Below are 22,101 nucleotides of genomic sequence, written 5' to 3' on the forward strand. Positions count from 1 at the left end.
GGTCGCAGGTTCGAATCCTGCCTCGGGCATGGATGTGTGTGTTGTCCTTAGGTTAGTTAGGTTTAAGTAGTTCTAAGTTCGAGGGGACTTATGACCTCAGCAGTTGAGTCCCATGGTGCTCAGAGCCATTTGAACCATTTTTGAAGTTAAGTCAAGCGGCATGCCGTAGCAGTTTTTCGGGTTAGAACCCGTTGTTGTTGAATTTATGAAGGGTAAAGCATCTCAGGAACGAAAATTAGAACACCTGGAATGGATTGCAGACTTCTCATTTTAAGTGGACTTGACTGCACACTGCCACAGTAAGACATTGCAAGGTGAGAAACAACTTATTCTGATTTAGACAAACCCAGTCCAGTTCCCTGAGCATTGGCGTTGTAGAAAACGCGACGTTTCAGGAATTCATTGTGGCTTTGAAAGAATTACAGGGATAGTTTTCTAAACATTCTGAAGACAGTGCCAATCTTAAATCCTTATCGAGCTATATTCGAGACCCTTTGCCGTTTCAGTTGAAAGTGCCCCTGCACATGTGCAGATGTAGCTGATTGTTCTGCAATATAATTTCCGTTTTAAGTACAAATCCTTTTATGTTAAAACTGTCCAGGATGTCTGCGTTGTTTTCATGAGGTAGAGTTTCTACTTCTCCATAATGAGGTTGCAAAAATGATAAAATATTTCGATCAACATGTACGTGTGTACGACCTGTTCAAAAATGGTTCAAATGGCTCTGAGCACTATGGGACTTAAGGGGCTCCGGAACGCCCTATACTTGCAATGTTAAAATAACGCTTATAAATTACATCTTTCCTCACAAAGTATTTGAGGTAGGAAGTTGAACTTTTTACAGATTATTTATTGGAATATGGGCTACAACTTAACACAGGGATTTTACAAAATTTTAGTTCAGTTATTAAAGATGATTTTTTTTTCAATTGTAATGAAAATTCACAACATTTTTTTGCAATTTTTTATTTATATATTCAAAAATATACAGTTTTTTGGAAAAAGGCTGTGTTAAATTATGCAGAAGGTACTGTGTAACATTTACTGAAAGTTTGAAACAAATATGTTTGGAAGATCCTTAGAAAACATGTAATTAGTATGAGAAAATAAAAGTATTGGGAATCGAGCGACAAAGATTGGATTAACTTTTTAGTGCATTCCAGGTCCATAGGATGGATTATCTTCATCCTCTGCAAACTCCTCCTCCAGCTTCCTCTTGTTCCTCCTCCTGTTTACTCTTGCTTGTATTTCTAGACTCTTTACAGCCCTGTCTGCAGCGCGAAGGCGTTCCTTGTCTAAAGCAAGCATCGCTCGTACCATGTTAGAACCTATCTTCATTCCCATATTTCTAAATACCTTTGGCTTTCCAACATTTCTCCTTTTATTAAAAGCCTTCAGAGGATTTCTAATAATTTTACTTTTACTCATTATTATACTTCAACAAAACAGAGACTCAAGAAACAGAATTAATTACGAATATTTTCGAGATAACGACAGAGTAAATAAACATGAAACAATCGACAATCACACCAGCGATATATATTGAACCATCACAGGTTAGCCACAACACATACTTTATCTCACATCACTAAAATGTACCTGATGAACACGGACGTTAATAATAACACCATTTGACAGCAGTTTAACAGCGCCACAGTGGGTCACGCCCATGTAGAACACATTTTAAAAAAAAAATTAAAAATAGTTGTAGTCTTCGGAATTGAATAAATTATATATCTATTAAAAGGTAATAGTCTGCAGATTCAGAAAACGCAAAAAAGTAAAAATTGAACTTTTCATGATTTTGAGCCTTTCCGGAGCCCCTTAACATCTTAGGTCATCAGTCCCCTACAACTTAGAACTACTTAAACCTAACTAACCTAAGGACATCACACACATCCATGCCCGAGGCAGGATTCGAACCTGCGACCGTAGCAGCCCCGCGGTTCCGGACTGCAGCGCTAGAACCGCACGGCCACCGCGGCCGGCTGTACGACCTGTTTTCGATTACAAAACTAAATGAGTCAGGGTTACATGGCAACCTGAGTTTGAAAATCTGCGGTACTGTCTGCCTCTGTCCGACAGTTTGTATTAGATAAAAATTATGTCTTCATCACTCCAAAAAATAAATAAATTAATTAATTAAATAATAAAAATAAATAATACTGGAAATTTGTAAGTGATGTCTGCTGTCAAGAAATGTAAAATATAAAACCCAGTCGCATGCAATGCGACTGCATTGTCATTTAAATTCGGCGCTTCCACAGTTTCCCCCTCTTGTCCCTCCTCCCATTAAGACAGCGTGCTGTGGCGGCTGGGGAAATGTGCTGCCAAGCTGAGCTCTATGGCACTCTTGCCTGGGCACTGCTCGCAAGCCGAATTCTTGGCCGTCCCTGGTGTAGACCATACGAAAGTGTAACAAAAACGCTCGGGGAACAAGAAACCTGTTTCGTAAATTTAGAGAACTTGAATCCGAAGAAGACTGCACAATCATTATGATGCCACCATCGTATATCTCGTACAGGCATCGTGAGAGTAAGACGAGATGTATTACAGCGCAGAGGTACATTCTTCCCTCGCTGACTACACCGATGGAATACGAAAGGAAATCGATAAAATTGGTACCATGTACGTCATGCAGTGTACAGAGCCTTACGGAGTACATTTGTAAATATAGATGCACATGTAGATGTAAATTACAGAGGTTCAGTGTAATATTTACGTAGAGATGAACGACTACATTAGATGGGAAAAGGTGAGAACATCATCAAACCAGTCGGAGTCTGATGATTTGAAACAAAAATTAAATGGCAAATGGACGAGTGTGCATCTATGCACGGTTTAGTTAGCGCTGAGATGCCGAGTGCTGTGGAGGAGGCAGTATAGGAGAGCGAGGGCGAATAAAGCAATACATCTTGCAGCGAAGTTCATCCTAAAAAATAAATTGAAAAGGCGATTAAAATGTAAAAAAGAAGAGAAAATGAGTACGAAAAGGGATTGGTCTTAAGCTTTGCATGTACGATGCAATGTACTTCTCAGAGAATTCGCAGTTACAGATCAGAAAGAACACTTTTTTACATTCAGGATGTCAGAAAGTTCATTCAGCGTCCTTTCCGAAAAAGTGCGGGTTAAAAATTCAGTATGTCGATACTCATCTAAGAGAAGTCATATCTGTATCAAGCCGGCCGAAGTGGCCGTGCGGTTAAAGGCGCTGCAGTCTGGTACCGCAAGACCGCTACAGTCGCAGGTTCGAATCCTGCCTCGGGCATGGATGTTTGTGATGTCCTTAGGTTAGTTAGGTTTAACTAGTTCTAAGTTCTAGGGGACTAATGACCTCAGCAGTTGAGTCCCATAGTGCTCAGAGCCATTTGAACCATTTGAACCATCTGTATCAAGCAAACTGTGGACTGTATTCTAACTTGATGCAGATTCCTGCCGCATCTCTCCCGAATAGGGGTCAACTGTTTCTGTAATCATCCGAGAAGTTCGTGAAACAAATCGAGGAATACCGAAGAACTTCATCCAACTAAAGAATGAGAAAAAAATTGTTTACTATCAAAAACAATCTTGATCACAATTTATTTATTACCGTATTAAATAAATTGTGATCGAGACTGTTTTTGATAGTAAATATAACACTTTGATCACTGTTCATTCCCACCATGTATTCAAAAGTAACTGAGAAAAAAGCTTTTGGAGATTTATGTGTTTATTTTGACACGCCATATTTTTAAATATGAGTAATGTAACATAAGACGAATAAAATATTAAGCGAAAGCTAAAGCACACTCAAATCGATATCAGTCATGCTGCTGATCGCAAAGTAGGCGTACTCCTAATGCACTCTGCTTAACGGATGGTTTAGTGGCGCACCATTGATTACTGAGTTGGAGAAGGGGGGGAGCGTACTATCCAACTTACTGGACCGGACCCAGTAGATTCAAACACATATCACGATACAAAACTGATGTCGACTTATCTGCAGATCGTTCTTGTTTTTGGCTTCTGATGTACCACATTACGTCCAGCTTCAAATTATAAACCATAAGTGCAACACACAGCTACATGATATCTTCACTATGCCAATAAAAATATTCAAATAAAAATAGACGGGCAGGCTGCGAAACAGGAATATGGCTTTAAATACACCACCTTATCAGAAGTATTTGGATGCCTATGAACATTAATGTGCAGTGTGTCCACTTTTAGACGTCGTGAAGACTTGAACTCTGCTGGGGATACTTTCAATTAAGGGTCTCAATGTCTGTAGAGAAATGGCACGGCATTCTTCTTCAAAAGCCCAAACCAGAGACGGTAGTCATTTTGAACGCTGGGTTCTGGAGCAAAGTCGGCGTTCTAACTCATACCATAGGTGTTCCTTTGGCATCATGTCGGGACTCTGGTTAGATCAGTCCATTTAAGGAATGTTATTGTACGCAAGCTCTTCGCTCACAGATGCGGCTTTATGACAGGGCGCATTGTCATGCTGATACTCGTACAAACGATAACTTGCCCGAATTGTTCCTCTACCGTATGCAGCACACAATACCGTAAAATGTGTTCATACACTACTGGCCATTAAAATTGCTACACGAAGATGACGTTCTACAGACGCGAAATTTAACCGACAGGAAGAAGATGCTGTGGTGTGCAAATCATTAGCTTTTCAGAGCATTTGCACAAGGTTGGCACCGGTGGCGACACCTACAACGTGCTGACATGAGGAAAGTTACCAACCGATTTCTCATACACAAACAGTAGTTGACCGGCGTTGCCTGGTGAAACGTTGTTGTGATACCTCGTCTAAGGATGAGAAATGCGTACCATCACGTTTCCGAATATGATAAAGGTCGGATTGTAACCTATCGCGATTGCGGTTTATCGTATCGCGACATTACTGATCGCGTTGGTCGAGATCCAATGACTGTTAGCAGAATATGGAATCGGTGGGTTCAGGAGGGAAACAAAGAACGCCGTGCTGGATCCCAATGGCCTCGTATCATTGGCAGTCGAGATGACAGGCACTTTATCCGCATGGCTGTAACGGATCGTACAGCCAAATCTCGATCCCTGAGTCAACAGATGGGGAAGTTTCCAAGACAACAACCATCTGCACGAACACTTCGTCGACGTTTGTAGCAACATTGACTATCAGCTCGGAGACCATGGCTGCGGTTACCCTTGACGCTGCATCACAGACAGGAGCGCCTGCGATGGTGTACTCAACGACGAACCTGGGTGCACGAATGGAAAAACGTCATTTTTTCGGATGAATCCAGGTTATGTTTACAGCACCATGATGATCGCATCCGTGTTTGGCGACATCACGGTGAACGCACATTGGAAGCGTGCATCCGTCATCGCCGTACTGGCGTATCACCCGGCGTGATGGTATGGGGTTCCATTGGTTACATGTCTCGGTCACCTCTTGTTCGCATTGACGGCACTTTGAACAGTGGACGTTACATTTCAGATGTGTTATGACCCGTGGCTCTATCCTTCATTTGATCCCTGCGAAACCCTACATTTCAGCAGGATAATGCACCACCGCACGTTGCAGGTGCTGTATGGGCCTTTCTGGATACAGAAAATGTTCGACTGCTGCCCTGGCCAGCACATTCTCCATATCTCTCACCAATTGAGAACGTCTGGTCAATGGTGGCCGAGCAACTGACTCGTCACAATACGCCAGTCACTACTCTTGATGAATTGTGGTATCGTGTTGAAGCTGCATGGGCAGCTCTACCTGTACACGCCATCCAAGCTCTGTTTGACTCAATGCCCAACCGTATCAAGGCCGTTATTACGGCCAGAGGTAGTTGTTCTGGGTACTGATTTGTCAGGATCTATGCACCCAAATTGCGTGAAAATGTAATCACATGACAGTTCTAGTATAATACATTTGTCCAAGGAATACCCGTTTATCATCTGCATTTCTTCTTGGTGTAGCAGTTTTAATGGCCAGTAGTGTATATTCACGCATTTGGCGTTCTCTTAAGCGCAATAAGGGAACGACGCCCTAGCCATGAAAGACAACCTCATACTGTAACACCACCTCCCCTGTACTTCACTGATGGCACTAAGCACAACAGCAGATAACTATCTCAAGGATTCGCCACACCAGATCCTTCCATCGGACTGCCACAAGGTACAGCGTCATCCATCGTTCCTAATCACTCGTTTCCAGTCGCTCTCTATACCACCTCACCGACTACAGAAATGTATGAGGAGCTATTGACCCATGGTACCCATTCCCTTTCACTCCCTATGCACAGTCATTGTGATAGCTGGACAGCTGGTAATACTTTGGACTTCACGACTATTTCCTTCCGCTGATTTCGTGTGAATTTTCACACAATGCATGACAGTTCCTGTCCATCAGTGCATGAGGTCTGCCTGATCTTGGTTTATCTGTGGCTGTACCTTCGTATTTCAACTTCACAATCACATCACCAACAATCAACTTCGGCATCTTTAGAAGGATTGAAATATCCCTAATAGATTTGTTTCGCAGGTAACATGCCAAGACTAATCCACATCCGAAGTCACTGAGCTCTCCTGACGATCCATTCTGTTGTTCCTGCTTAACTGCTTCTCTGCTGATAATACAATCGGCCCCTCCTATTGTATACTCTACGCCTCTTGTGACATCTAGTGGTTAATTCCGCTTTATATAGCAGTAACGATTGAAGACTGTCACAATTGACAGTGGAATAATGCAGGTGACTTCATAATTTTTAGTATTTCTACCTCCAATATTTCCAAGGGCTCCATACCTGTCAATTTAGCACATAGTGCTTTTTCATGTGCAGAGCAATGAAACCTGTCTGTCGTTTGTTGCAATTTTTTGCTCTTTCGTTGTCAAATGAACCTTTAAATTCTTTCTACATGATATTGTAATGTTGTTTCATAGAAAACCTGCAGTATCTATCGATTATGCGCCTGCATAATACACTACTGGCCATTAAAACTGCTACACCAAGAAGAAATGCAGATGATAAACGGGTATTCATTGGACGAATATATTATACTAGAACTGACGTGTGATTACATTTTCACGCAATTTGGTTGCATAGATCCTGCGAAATCACTACCCACAACAACCACCTCTGGCCGTAATAACGGCCTTGATGCGACTGGGCATTGAATCAAACAGAGCTTGGATGGCATGTACAGGTAGAGTTGCCCATGCAGCTTCAACACCATACCAAAGTTCATCAAAAGTAGTGACTGGCGTATTGTGACGAGCCAGTTGCTCGGTCACCATTGACCAGACGTTTTTAATTGGTGAGAGATATGGAGAATGTGCTGGCCAGGGCAGCAGTCGAACATTTTCTGTATCCAGAAAGGCCCGTACACGACCTGCAACATGCGGTCGCGAATTATCCTGCTCAAATGTAGGGTTTCGCAGGGATCGAATGAAGGATAGATCCACGGGTCGTAACACATCTGAAATGTAACGTCCATTGTTCAAAGTGCCGTCATTGCGAACAAGAGGTGACCGATACGTATAAACAATGGCACCCCATACCATCACGCAGGGTGATACGCCAGTATGGCGATGACGAGTACACGCTTCCAATGTGCGTTCACCGCGATGTCGCGAAACACGGATGCGACCATCGTGATGCTGTAAACAGAACCTGGATTCATCCGAAAAAATGACGTTTTTCCATTCGTGCACCCATGTTCGTCGTTGAGTACACCATCGCAGGCGCTCCTGTCTGTGATTCAGCTCCAGGGTAACCGCAGCCATGGTCTCCGAGCTCTCCATCCTGCTGCAAACGTCGTCGAAATGTTTGTGCAGATGGTTGTTGTCTTGCAAACGTCCCCATCTGTTGACTCAGGGATCGAGACGTGGCTGCACGATCCGTTACAGCCATGCGGATAAGATGCCTGTCATCTCGACTGCTAGTGATACGAGGCCGTTTGTGTATGAGAAATCGGTTGGAAACTTTCCTCATGTCAGCACGTTGTAGGTGTCGCCACCGGCACCAACCTTGTGTAAATGCTCTGAAAAGCTAATCATTTGCATATCACAGCATCTTCTTCCTGTCGGTTAAATTTCGCCTCTGTAGCACGTCATCTTCGTGGTGTAGGAATTTTAATGGCCAGTAGTGTAGATAGTATTCTTGTCGTGTCCTGACACAGGTGGGAGAGGGAGAAAAGGGGTTACTGGTCAGTCTGCGCTCCAGAGCAGTACAGAGCAGAAGGCAGAAGGACAATTCACAGTGAAGGCACTTGATTGTTTTCTTCTATCTGAGCCAACACTGGTACAGGCATTTACTAGAAATACAGGTGGTGAGACCTAGTAGGGAACTCGTTGTGAAGATTCTTGGACAAACAGGGTTTTTAAATAGTTGTTTATTCCAGACTAACTAATCCACTGGAGGCTATTTCTAGGGTTAGAAAAAGCATGAATAACACTGTTACAACAGAAACCAGTGCAGAAGTCGCAGGAGTGGATACTAACCACAGTAGCAAACACTAGCAGCATCTTAAGGCAACAACTTAGTTGCAAAACAAAACATATTGAATGAGACACTGTTCACTGAGGCACTCCAGGTGGGAGCAGACTTACGCGGAGCTGGATCGAGGCTGGAGTCGACGGACGCGGATTCGGCGCCCAGATCGTCTCACTGAGAACTCCGCCAAAATGCGGAATCTAGGGGTTTTAAAGAGTCGCGTGGAGGCACTGTTTTTCCCACTTAAAGCCACCCAGCCAATCCCGCAGATCTCTTGCAGGCGCCTGCCAATCACGATTTAGTTAGGTCCCGTCTACTGCTCCTAAGGCGGAGATATTAATGCAGTTGCACTGACTGAGTTCGTATTTGGTATCAACATTGTTCAGCTGAAAGCTAAACGTAACTGCTCTGCCAAATAAGGCTTGCAACATTATTGTTACACGTGATTTAGCCTCGCCCCTCGGGCTCCCCGGAGTAGGGACTGCTAGGTCAACAGTTTTTTGGCGTTTAACGTTGCTGTTCTCAGGGCCGGTATCATGCTGGCTTTATGCGCTATTACGTACCTGTTGGTTACAAAGTTCTACGGTGGCAACCTACCACAGCGTCTAGACGACATATGAAGTTACATGTTAATTCCTTGAGGAATAACTAGCGCCCTGGGACCGCGTCTGGGGGCACCTGCATTTTCGCAAGGCTCTCCCCTTACGGTTTACTTTTATGTAACAATATTGAACCGTCAATTAGGGCGGTTCACAAACAACTCTTGTACACATGTTATTCCAAAACGTTATCGTGGAAGTGGGGGCCAGAAGGTGCGGGTGAAATAACACACACTGCTAAATATACCTTTTTATTTTAAAGACTTTCTCAAGAATAAATTTTGAAGTCTGGCATTTAAAAAAAATATTTCAAAAACAAATTCCAGTTGTTGACAAATTTTCTCTATGAAAAGGAGATTGCAAGGTATGACGTTAACAACTTCCCAATAATAAGATTTTAACTTCACACACACACACACACACACACACACATATGACAAAAATTTAAAAAAAAACTCTTTTAAAAATAGCTCTATGTAAAGGATATTGCAAAGTTTGACGTTAACAATAAGAAGATTTTAGACTTGTTATATCAATAAGGGAACAATTCCAAAAAAAAAAAACTTTAAGTAGCTAGCTTGTACTAACAAAAATAGTTGTCTCTCGCCAGTTACATAACTGATATTTGTTACAAGATAAATATGAATAAGCCAGCACACATACCTTTATATTAAAGGTAGTCCCCAAAAAAAATTTTCCTTAGCTCGGTGAGGGAGTGACACGTCTAAAGGGACCCATATCACAATAGTCGCAATAGTTATTGGTGGTCTATAGGGCCACAGAAGATCAGCCCCAAAACCTGCATTACAAGCCACCATCTCTGTACAGATTGAACCACAGAGACACACGACACCGACCCTAAATCACCCAATCAAGGTATGAATGAAACGGCCCGACCAAGAAGCAATTACCACATTCCCGCGGACAGGCAAACGAAAACTGTGGTGGGAAGACCCCAAAAAAAAAACCACTGGTGAAGAAAATATATAATTCTGTTACATAAAAACAGTACCCAACTTCTCACACTCCACCACAGCGCCGGAAACACGTTGCACTTCCTTATGCTCGTCAGAGCCAACCGCTGCCAGTGGTTTCAACGGCCGATAAGAAGACATACGGTCCCACGCGCTGATCTCCTGAACCACGACTTCTAAGCTTCATAAGCCACGTACATGCGGGTAAGGCAGACTTAGCCCCTGACAGCCAAGAGGTCGGGCAAAGCACGTGGCGAGCAGTTGACGACCCCCAACAACAGGGCACCGTTCGCGCCATCACCTCTCTCGGTCACCGCCCAGTACGCACTTCCCGATCGTCACGCGACCGTACACTTGCCCCACCTCCCGCCAGAGGGCGGTAGCAACGCAAACACCGCGCCAAACCGAAAGCGCAACCTCAAACACTAGACGCGAACCGAAAGCACTCCGCCTGGCGCGCTTTTCGAAGAGCCGGACACCTACGGCTCAAATATCTCTCCTAGTTTCGTCTGCCCTCAGCATCGTCTCTGCTTCCGCGCCTTGGAGCGCCTGTCCTCCTTTCTCACAGCTTCAAGATAACACTACAGTAGCAAGGAATAATCAATATATTACATTCTATCGCTCCTTCTTACAGACTTTAACTATTGTATCCCCCTTTATTTTCGCTGTTTCAGTTAATTATTGCTTAAGGTCAATCCTTTCAAAACCCAGGCGATCATTGTAGGCAAAACCACCCCTTCTTTCCGCCTCCTCGATTTCTACATGTATGGCCGTCCTATTGCCCTCACCCCCACCCTTAAGTACCTTGGTGTCACCCTCGACCGTCGTCTCTCCTGGACCCCCCACCTCCAGACGATCCAAGCCAAGGCACGCTCCCGACTCTGTCTCCTCAAGCTCCTTTCCGGCCGTACTTGGGGTCTGGACCCCTCCACCACCCTCCATACCTATAAATCCCTCATTCGCCTTTGCTACACGCACCCTGCCTGGATCTCCGCTCCCCCTACCTTTTACAAATCCCTTCAGGTCCTAGAACGCCATACTCTTCGCCTCGCCTATCGCATCCGTCTCCCCTCCCCCACGCGGATCCTGTACGACCTTATTCCCTTCCCCCACCTCCTCCTTTTCCTCGAACGGATACGGATCCTCTACACCTACCGCAAACTCGATCCTCCTCACCCGCTGGTCTCTCCCATCCTCTCCTGCCCCCGTCCGCTGCTGCGCCTGTACTTCCATGTCCCACCTGCTCTCCATCTCTCCACTGTCCACACCAAGGTGGCTTCCGCCAGCTCCCCCTCCTTGATGATGCCCTCCTCCCCTCCATCTACCCCTCCTACCAACGTTGACCCTCCCTCCTTCTTCCTGCGTTTGTTCCTTTGGGCACCCTCTCTCCCTTCTCTCCCCCTTCCCTCCCTCCTCCCTTTCTCCCCACTCCTCCCCCGGGCTTCCCCTACCCCCATCCCTCCACTCCTCCGCCCATCTCCTCTGCCATTGGCATCTTTGCTCTCCCCTCTCCCTCCCCCTCACCCTTCTTCCCCTCTTGGCAGGTCCCCGGACTCGCACACGTTACGTGGACATTCGCGCGCCGGAGATCATCGCCATCCGTTTCTCGTGTGTGCCGTCGTGTTTTGTGTTCAGTGTTCACCGTCACGCTCCATCGTTCACATGTGCCATCGAAATCATCAGTGTTTGTGCGTCGTGTCAACAGTTTGTAGTGTGGATTATCGTCGAGTGTGAACGGCTCCATGTTTTGTATTCTCTGTCTACTGTTTTTTACCCGCCATTATGTCAATTATGAGTATTCTTTCTGTTTTTATCATTGTCTCCTCTAAGGCTGAAGAGCGGCGTAGAATGCTCCTGCCAACCTACCTGTTGTTTGTACAGGTATAAAATTACAATAAAGAAAAAAAAAGCAGTGATTAGAACAAAACATTGTTAAATTTGGACAACGCAACTTCAGCAGGCAATCATTCTTGGCAGCTAGCCAGATACCTATTAACTCTTCTATAATTCCGGCAAATATCTGCCACAGATTCCTTTTCAGTATGGTCTATGTATTGTTCGTAAGCTGTATACACTTTGCGAGTGTATCTATATTTTTCCCATTTTTGCTGCAGATGTGATGATGGTCATTAAAGACCGAAACCGGTACTCTGTTAAACAAAAAGATTGTGACCGTAGACGTAAATTAAAGGAAACTTATTACAAGTATTTTTGTAACGCTCTTCTTTTGTCGTTGCTGTAGTGACCAACGTAAACATACTGATAACGCCCGCCACCGGAGTCACATGATCGATTTACGATCGTTCTTCGAAACTTCCCAGATCCCTATTAACCACTTCATTATTCCGGTAAGTATCTGCCACAGATTCCTTTCATCTCGTTTACCTGAGCTACCGAATCATTCGACGGCCACTGGTGTAAATTACTGGCCTCCTGTGCACCAGAATTGTGACGAGGAAGACCTGTCTGTGTGAGATGTGAGTGGGCTCAGAGAGTGATTTCGTGTGTCCGGGCAGGTGTTCGTGCCGCTGCTGTCTAACCCGGGCAACAGCCGCGCGTGGCCCAAGGTGGTGGCCCAAGACATCCAGCGTCACGTGCACTCGCTGCAGAGCACCGTCTACCAGGTGCGCGGACAGGTCAGCGGACACACCGTGCTGCCGCTGCCCGTCGGCGTCGACCGCGTGCACGAGGCAGAGCGCGCGCTCGTCTCCAGGTAACCTCTCTTCACTACTAACTAGCTGGCCGCCCCCTTAAGGGAAGAAGAAAGGCAAGTAAGCATCAAAAATTGGATTTTTAGATTTTAGCATATTTGAAATGCCCGGTCTTCCCTGCCTGAAACAGGTTTTCTTATATATAACTACGACAATTTTATCGTGAGATATGATTTTCCTGACGCTCTGTACTGCAGAGATAACGCACAGTATTCTTTTACTTCTTGTATATTATTTCATGCCCGCGCCGCGCGGTATTAGCCGAGTCATGGACTGTGCGGCTGGTCACGGCGGAGGTTCGAGTCCTCCCTCGGGCATGGGTGTGTGTGTATGTCATTAGGATAATTTAGGTTAACTAGTGTGTAAGCTTAGGGACTGATGACCTTAGCAGTTAAGTCCCACAAGATTTCCCACACATTTGAACTTTTTTTTTTTTTTTCGTGCCCGCCCGGTTGGCCGTGCGGTCTAACGCACGGCTTTCCGGGCGGGAAGGAGCGCCTGGGCCCCGGCACGAATCCGCCCAGCGGACTTGTCTCGAGGTCCGATGAGCCTGCCAGTCTGTGGATGGTTTTTAGGTGGTTTTCCATCTGACTCGGCGAATGCTGGCTGGTTCCCCTTATTCCGCCTCAGTTACACTATGTCGGCGATTGCTACACAAACAAGTTCTCCACGTACGCGTACACCACCATTACTCTACCACGTAAACATAGGGGTTACAGTCGTCTGGTGTGAGACGTTCCCTGGGGGGTCCACCGGGGCTCGAAGCGCACAGTAACCCTGGGTTCGGTGTGGGGCGGCGGAGGGGTGAAGTGGACTGCAGTAGTCGTCGTGGGGTTGTGGACCACTGCGGCTGCAGCGGGGACGGAGCCTCTCCGTCGTTTCTAGGTCCCCGGTTAACATGCAATACAATACAATATTATTTCATGCTTCTATTGTTTTATCGTTTCAACGTTTCCTACCCTGTATATGCTATCGATACTCGTTTTTCCGATCGTGTTTGTTATTCTTTTCGGGCGTTAATGGTTGTATGTCATTTGGAACCGGTTACCTAAAGCTGACAACCCTCAAATTTGGTGTTTATGATGCTATTTTATGCTTCAATGATGGTGTAATTAGAAAACTGGATGTTTTGGAATTACTGGGCATAAAATCTAGTGGAAATACTGCAAAATCCATGGTGCAAACAGATAAAGAGAGAATCTGCAAAGCAGATATTGCTAATTTAAAATTCACAAGGGAAGCCAGACAGAAAAGAAGAGGGGCCAAGGGATGGAAAGAAGATCAGTATGATTCAGATGATGCTCAGTACGGTGCAGGAAAATATTAGTGGTCAGTAATTCTCATCAATAACTGTACTAGAATTGCAGTATTAAACTTTAAACGGATTTTTCTCAAAACTACAGTTTTTTTACTTTCAGGTACCATTATTTGTTAAACTAATGGGGTTAGACACATGAAATTTGGTCAATTTGCACTGCAGATGGTAATACGTTATTACAAGTAAATTGAGAACCACCAAACAATCAGAAACTGTTTTATACTGGTTAATGTACCAAATAAAGTTAAATTTTACTGGTGAAAGAATAAATTTTTTTCTTAAAAGCCATAAGAGGTATTATGTTCATTTTACTTGTAAACTTAGGTATATATATATATATATATATATATATATATATATATATATATATATAGTAAAAATTTCATTGTTTTATCACTTATAGTTCGTTTGATAAGTGTACCTATTCAAAGGGTAAAATAGCATTGGCAGAATAGGGATAAAAATTGCCTTCCGTCTCCCCTTAACTGAGTCGTCGGCGCGTCTAATTGCCATGCAGGGGTCCCGGTTCGAATCCCAGTCCGGTACGCAATTCACTCATCGTCGCTGGTTCCGCGTAATGTCCCGATGCAGCTGACATCAGTAATCCCTTTCCTTTCCTTTCCTTTCTCCACCCTCCACCTTCAATTTACATAAAATGTCCAATAGTCCGCAGCACATGTATTTATTCAGATCAATTATAAACTCACACAACCGGTTTCGCAAACTTTTAAGTTGCATCTTCTGGTGCAAATATAAATGGTGTGTCATAGGTTACAGAATGCCGCAGGGTAACAATTTGGGGTGGCTAGTGAGCCATGCGCGGCTCGCTCATGCCGTTTATTGCTCGTCATCTTGTTTTTATGGTTCTGTCGCCTCGTTTTTCTTTCGATTTACCGGCGTCACTATGTTGCTGGTTTCCTTGCTCGTGAGTGGCAGCAGCAGCGCTTATCGATAAGTACATCGTCCTACTACCTCTGGAGCGACCTCAAGTATTTCCGGGTCGTCGTGTGTCGGGAGTTCAGTGGGGAGCTCGGTTAGGAGGCAGCAGCAGTCAGGGACGGAGCGCCAGTGAGGCGCGGACAGCCAGTGCTCGCCGACCGCTGGCGACACACATGAAATGTCCGACGGAAGGAGATTGGAGCGGGACGACTGTTGGTCGGTCGTTCGGTTGCTCGTTTCATCAGGCGACGTGTATTTGGTCTTTTGACCGTTTCCGGGCCTCGTCACTTGGTCATCTTGCCGGACGTGGGTCGGTTCCTTTCTTGTGCAGAGGTGTCGGGTGCCCGGGTGGCCGTGTCTCCGAGTTCTGAACGGACATCGAGTTGAGTCGGGTTGGAGCTGCAGTCAGCTTCGGACAGCCAAGACTCGCCCGATCGTTGCCGACACCCGTAAGTTCAGTGGGAACGACCTGAGTTGGTCGTTCGGTCGGTCGTCTCATCGGACGACGTGTATTTGGTCGCCGACTGCTTGTGGAAACTCTCTGTGTGTCGAATTGATTCGTTCGTGTTGTTCCACAGTGATTGCTTTTACGACTGTGCGAGTTCTTGTGCAAGTGTGTAGCTTCAGTGTTTTTCAATGAGCAGATGAATGCTGTCTACGCACTGGAATACGCAGTTGGTCGGTTGCAATAGTGGGAATTGATTAGGTTGTTCAAAAATGGTTCAAATGGCTCTGAGCACTATGGGACTCAACTGCTGAGGTCATAAGTCCCCTAGAACTTAGAACTACTTAAACCTAACTAACCTAAGGACAACACACACATCCATGCCCGAGGCAGGATTCGAACCTGCGACCGTAGCGGTCGCGCGGTTCCAGACTGTAGCGCCAGAACCGCTCGGCCACCAGCGGCCGGCGATTAGGTTGTTGGTTGGTTCTTCGGCCGTCCCTAGGTCGTGTAGCAACCCGATTGTTTAGTTTACGCTTGGCTGCCTGTCTCAGCTAAACTGTTGTTAGACTTTTCTCCCCAGGCCGACCTTTGGAACACTTCTGAGCACCACTGTTTGTTGTTTGTGATTGTCATTTTATTTGGTCGCAGGTACTTTGTCAGGCCTTCAGCCGTATATTAATATCGTCTGTTTTATGTTTAGTATATGGCCTTCAGCCGAACTTCATAACAACTTTAAGATTAGGTCTTCAGCAGTGTTTCTTTTAAAATTATTGTTGCTCTGTATTTAGGCCTTCAGCCGAGTTTGTTTCAAAATCTGTGAATTTAATATAAAAATCCTTGTCTGTTAGGTTTCTCTTTAATTATCTTGAATTCTGGCTTTAATATAAAAATCCTTGTCTGTAAGGTTTCTCTTTAATTATCTTGAATTCATAAAGCGGCCTTCAACCGTGCTCTGTAAATGTTTATCTTAAGGTTGTCTTTAATTATTGGGAGTAATTGTTTGGGCCTGCAGCCGACAAGATACAAGTTTTCTTAACTTGTTTTCCTGTTGTACTGCGTAAACGCTTATTTTTAAAGCCTCTCTTTTATTATGTTTAAAAAAATTTATTGGGCTTTCAGCCGAAGAATTAATTTTAATTTTAATTGGCCTTTAGCCCAAATTTGTAAATGCTTGGCTTTTAAAGAACTTCCTTAGCTGATCTGAAATATTATAAAGAATTTCCTTAGCTTATCTGAAATATTATTTCGGCCTTTAGCCGAGAAGGTACTTGAATTTTACTTAAGAAAGACCTTCAGCCGTTACTCAGCCGTGAATTGATGTTTGTTGTTTTAAAGAAAAAACTGTGCATTGGTTCGAGGTTCAAATGGTTCAAATGGCTCTGAGCACTATGGGACTCAACATCTGAGGTCATCAGTCCCCTAGAACTTAGAACTACTTAAACCTAACTAACCTAAGGACATCACACACATCCATGCCCGAGGCAGGATTCGAACCTGCGACCGTAGAGGTCGTGCGGTTCCAGACTGTAGCCGTTCGGCCACCCCGGCCGGCTTGGTTCGAGGAATAAAGTGTGTGTGTTCTTGTATAACTGACAGTAAATTACCTTGGCCCCTTTCCACAACCTGACCCGCTCTGTTCTGCGAAACTAAAATCAGTTAGGTAAGTTTTCAGCCCTTCTCAGTTGATAAAAAACCGTCGTCAACTGATAAAAAGACCATCTTCAATTATGTCTATGTTGAGCCACAGTACACGCTTCGAAGGCACCTGGGACGCTCGTAACGTATGCTGTCAGCTGCTATGATGCTGGCGAACACACACGAGCGCGTCGGCTGTTGTCACAACAGGGCCCTATACTTCCATGAATAACATCTATGAGGAGCATTTTGTTGCTTGACATAGGCCGACAAGAGCATATTTTAATCGGAAAGTGTACAGTTCGTGACTTAACGCTGACATGACATTCTTGGAGACAAACAAAAACTGTTAGTAACAGTTTTCCGGAAAGTGTTAATTCGCACTTAGCAGCATACGAGTGCGCAAGCCCACAAATACGAAGCAGCTACCACGATGGAAGACCAAAATGACAAGCAGAGGATCGAACCGAGATATATATCAAATGTTCGATTCATGTGTGTTCGATTGTTTTACAGAAGTTAGAAACAATGGACATGTTACTACACGAGCACTGTTGTAGCGGGCAATGACTGCAGCAGCCTCATTAGTATCACATGGTTTTGAATTCAGTGCATCGAACACCTGTGAACATTCATAGAGAAACAGAATTCTGCAGTATTGTGTCACCAAGTACAGCAGCGCCAATGACAAGCCTCCATTTGATGAACTATTGGGAACAGTAAGATTCTTTCAACTTCCAAATCCCAGTATAATTCTTGAATTTAACCCTAGTTTTGTTAAAAGTACCGATTAAAGAGAATGTATCATGTCTCTAGTAAGATAACGTTATCTTTTGAGGTGAGAATCGTACAGAAATAACTGTCAACCAGTTGAGACAAATCTGTCGTCACGTTTTGGATAAATTTTTACGACCTTACGTAAAATGTAGCCGCTTTGTACATTATTAAAGCTATCTCCCGTTGTACGACGGTCTGGTTGTCGATGAAACCGGAATATCGACGTGTTAGAAGTAATTCCGTCAAAGTGTATACTTTTACTGACAGGTGAAAAAATACATTCCTCCATTACAGAAGTGCTCTATTCTCATCCCACAGCAAACTGAAGCGATGCAAGTAATAAAATATACGCCTGTATTAGCAATCAATCGCAGCCTCCAGTTTTCGAGAAAATGCTTTGATATGTTTGGTTTTGCCGTGAAATTATCGCCAGATCGCGAGGTTTTTAGCAACGTTAACGAAGTTGCTTTTCCTAATGATATTCACACTAAAGAATGTGACTGTGGCTTTCGTGCCTTCGCGCGTTGCTGACGGTGCCTCGATTTTTTATGCTCTGAACAGTTTTATAATAGATATCCTAAGGAATACACTGGTACTCTTGATGTATAAAAGCAAATATCAAAGCAAAAATTAATATACTGGAATTTATGTGTATTTAATTTTAATTACTATTAGTTACATAACATTATGTAACGTTTGTGATGGTAAAATCTAATTTTAGTAAGATTTGAAATATTTCTTTCGTAAAAAGTTCCATTGTTTCTCGAGATCGGTAAAATACTGATCCCATTGAAGTTGCATACTTCTGCGACAATAAAACGAAAAAAATGACAATATAAGATCACATTTGAACACGGAGTACAAAAATTCGAAACTTTGCCCCTAGTTACTACCGTGCCAGCTCGGTTGGTATAGCACCGCGCTTGCGAATTGAAGCAGCATCATCTAGACTTTGTCATTGAGTGTTACCACCAAGCACAAAATAAGTGTCCATTTTCACCCTTCTTTCACCAAGCAGAGTTTCGACTGTGTCAGAGAGCAACCTACTTCGGGTCCCGCTTCTCAGTATTCATTCCACTCCTTTACGATTTCCACTGTCATCCTACCATTTTTCATTAGGTTGTCATCTCTACTTATATCTTGGACTTTTCCACAGATGCCCCTTCTATCTGTTCACAAGGCTACATGTCCCACCCATTTCCGTTCAATTTTCATTAGAGCACAAATACGACGACCACTCCAGTTTGTTGTCTTATCCTTTTGCTTATTTTCCTGTCTTCCTGAGTAATTTTCATCACTCTTCTCTGCACTTGTAACTAAGGAACTCCCGAGTTTCAGTGATTTTTACATTAACAGCTCATATCCGAATGCAGTATGTAAAAACTGGTGGTACGTACTGACTATGTCCTCCGTTTCAGACACGTCGGATTTTCATTTTGAAAACTATTTGGTTCACCAAAGGCATTACAGGCAACTGTCAACTTGTTCACCGTGGAAGAAGGCGCACACTAGATTGGCATTCCAGAGAACTACAGTTCATATTCCCGTCCGGCCATCCAGGTTTAGATTTTGTGTGATTCCCTAAATGTCTTTAGGCAAATGCTGGGATGGATCCTCCCAAATCTGAGCTTGTGCAAAGGACTATAAACACTGAGCTTTCTTCCTTTTTTTCAAGACTACATTTTCAATCTGTACTATTTTCTTCTCAGTATGTTGAATACACGTTGTCCTGTTATTATTACAACAGATTTCTAGGCCTACTTTCAGTCTTGTTCTACTAAGCTCATCCTTTATTTGTTGAAATTTTTCTTCACTAGAAGCAAACAACGGCATTTTATCAGTAAAGGTACGATGGTTCAGTTATGATCAATTAACGTGTTTTTACGCAATTAAAAATGTGAAACCTCATTCTGAGTGAGCTATCAGATTTGTAAACAACAAATAACCAAGCTAACTACGCTCAGTTCGAAGGACTGTGGACACAAACTCAGTTGCAGTACCGTAAATAGCACACATTTATTTAAACAACAATTACAATTATCCAAATCTGTAAGAACGTCAGCATTACACTAGTAAGAACTAATTCCCTGTTGTCAGCCCAAACAAATTCTGCTCATCACGTCTTTCATACGAAGCCCATCGTCGACAGAATGTGTCGGTTTGTCTCTTGTTTCAAACGAAATGATGTTTAATTCGTAATTTTACGTGGCCATTCGGTAGAGCTGTCTCAAATTAGTCTAGTGAAATATTCGATTTAACGATATGTATTAACAGGGGCAGTAAAACGTAGGGCATAACGAGTACGCCAGCAGCGACTGAGCAGCGCGCTTCTGTGTGACGGTGGCAGCGCGGGGCAGTACGGCGCTATAGCTGTTGGAGTACTTGTTATTCCTTGCGTTTTACTGCCCCTGTTAATACTTATCGATAAATCGAATATTGCACTAGACTAATTTGTATATATATATACCAGGTGATCAAAAAGTCAGTATAAATTTGAAAACTGAATAAATCACGGAATAATGTAGAGAGAGAGGTAAGAACTGACACACATGCTTGGAATGAAATGGGGTTTTATTAGCACCAAAAAAATACAAACGTTCAAAAAAGTCCGACAGATGGCGCTTCATCCGATCAGAATAGCAATAATAAGCATAACAAAGTAAGACAAAGCAAAGATGATGTTCTTTACAGGAAATGCGCAATATGTCCACCGTCATTCCTCAACAACAGCTGTAGTCGAGGAATGATGTTGTGAACAGCACTGTAAAGCATGTCCGGAGTTATGGTGAGGCATTGGCGCCGGATGTTGTCTTTCAGCATTCCTAGATATGTCGGTCGATCACAATACACTTGCGACTTTAGGTAACCCCAAAGCCAATAATTGCACGGACTGAGGTCTGGGGACCTGGGAGGCCAAGCACGACGAAAGTGGCGGCTGAGCACACGATCATCACCAAACGACGCGCGCAAGAGATCTTTCACGCGACTAGCAATATGGGGTGGAGCGCCATCCTGCATAAACATCGTACGTTCCAGCAGGTGTTTATCAGCCAGGCTGGGGATGATACGATTCTGTAACATATCGGCGTACCTCTAACCCCTCACGGTAGCAGTTTTGCTGTCCAGCGCCATCTGTCGGACATTTTGTGAACTTTGTGTTTTTTTCTTTTGTTCTAATAAAACCCCATGTCATTCCAAGCATATGTGTCAATTTTTACATCTACATTATTCCGTGGTTTATTAAAGTTTTCAAATTTATACTGACTTTTTGATCACCCTCATACATATATAAGTGCAGATACAAAAGAACTAGCCTCCTTGGTCTAGGACATACCAAAAACTCCTTTGTCTACAGCGGCGGCGACGTGGTGGACCTGTACCTGAAGAGCGCCATTGAGGGCGTCATCATAAAGTGGGCTACGCAGATCAACGACGTGCTCAGCGAGGACTCGTCACAAGCCTTTGGCGCCTGCCACCACCCCACACCTTCCGCAGGTAAGAGCTGTCAGTTTGTCCTGCCGTGTTTTGGTGGAATGTTCCTCTGACACTTCAGTGTGATCGGTGCTCGCCCCCGAAAACGGGGAAACAAAATAAATTTTTCTTACAAATTTTTTTTCATGGCTGTTTCCGCTGAGAAACTTATCGGGATGGCACAGAGTTAGCGTTTATATCTATGGAATTTTGTATTTATTCTATTGGTACGTTTTGCGCAATAATGTAAGTCAAATGTCAATTCATTTGCGGAATGAACTCGTAGAAAAGATCTAGTTGTGGCGTCTTTGACTAGTAGTCAAAACGTTATGACTCCCGGATTCCATCTCAGCCACTGATTAAATTATGAATAAAAACCATAAGCAATGGTGGCCGAAGACTTTTGAAGACTTTTGTTATAAGAAGTCATCTTCGTTTTGCCACCGGCCTTGTCAAAGGTCTGGGCTCCCTCCCACCGTAAGGGTGGGAAACTGCCCGTAAAGGGCGGAGGAATCAGCAGTGATCAACAGAATGAGGATGCAGTAGGCAAAGCAAACCAATGCCTTAAAGACACATAATGTATATTCACACGAGATGTGGTTTGTAACTGAAAAAGTCTCATGATGATCTCTCTACCGGCAAAAAATTCCGTATTAGTTTTATATTCAGATCTCCGAGAGAAAACTGTCAAGGGGGAGATGACCAATAAATGGGTAATGTTCTACGAGTCGGAGCACGGGACGTTAGAAGTTTGAATGTGTATG

At 43.9% G+C, this 22,101-nt stretch overlaps 1 protein-coding gene across 1 annotated transcript in view; it reads left to right on the forward strand.

The window, feature by feature from the left end:
• The window catches only part of LOC126252221 (dynein beta chain, ciliary), a 769,797-nt gene that overhangs the window by 8,299 nt on the left and 739,397 nt on the right, over window positions 1-22,101 (forward strand). Inside the window, exons 3-4 of the mRNA XM_049953092.1 lie at window positions 12,555-12,751; window positions 21,222-21,361. Coding sequence (XP_049809049.1) covers window positions 12,555-12,751; window positions 21,222-21,361 — 337 coding nt within the window. The remainder of the gene's footprint in view (window positions 1-12,554; window positions 12,752-21,221; window positions 21,362-22,101) is intronic.

This window comes from Schistocerca nitens, chromosome 4, assembly GCF_023898315.1.
Source record: "Schistocerca nitens isolate TAMUIC-IGC-003100 chromosome 4, iqSchNite1.1, whole genome shotgun sequence".
Taxonomy (NCBI): Eukaryota; Metazoa; Arthropoda; class Insecta; order Orthoptera; family Acrididae; genus Schistocerca; species Schistocerca nitens.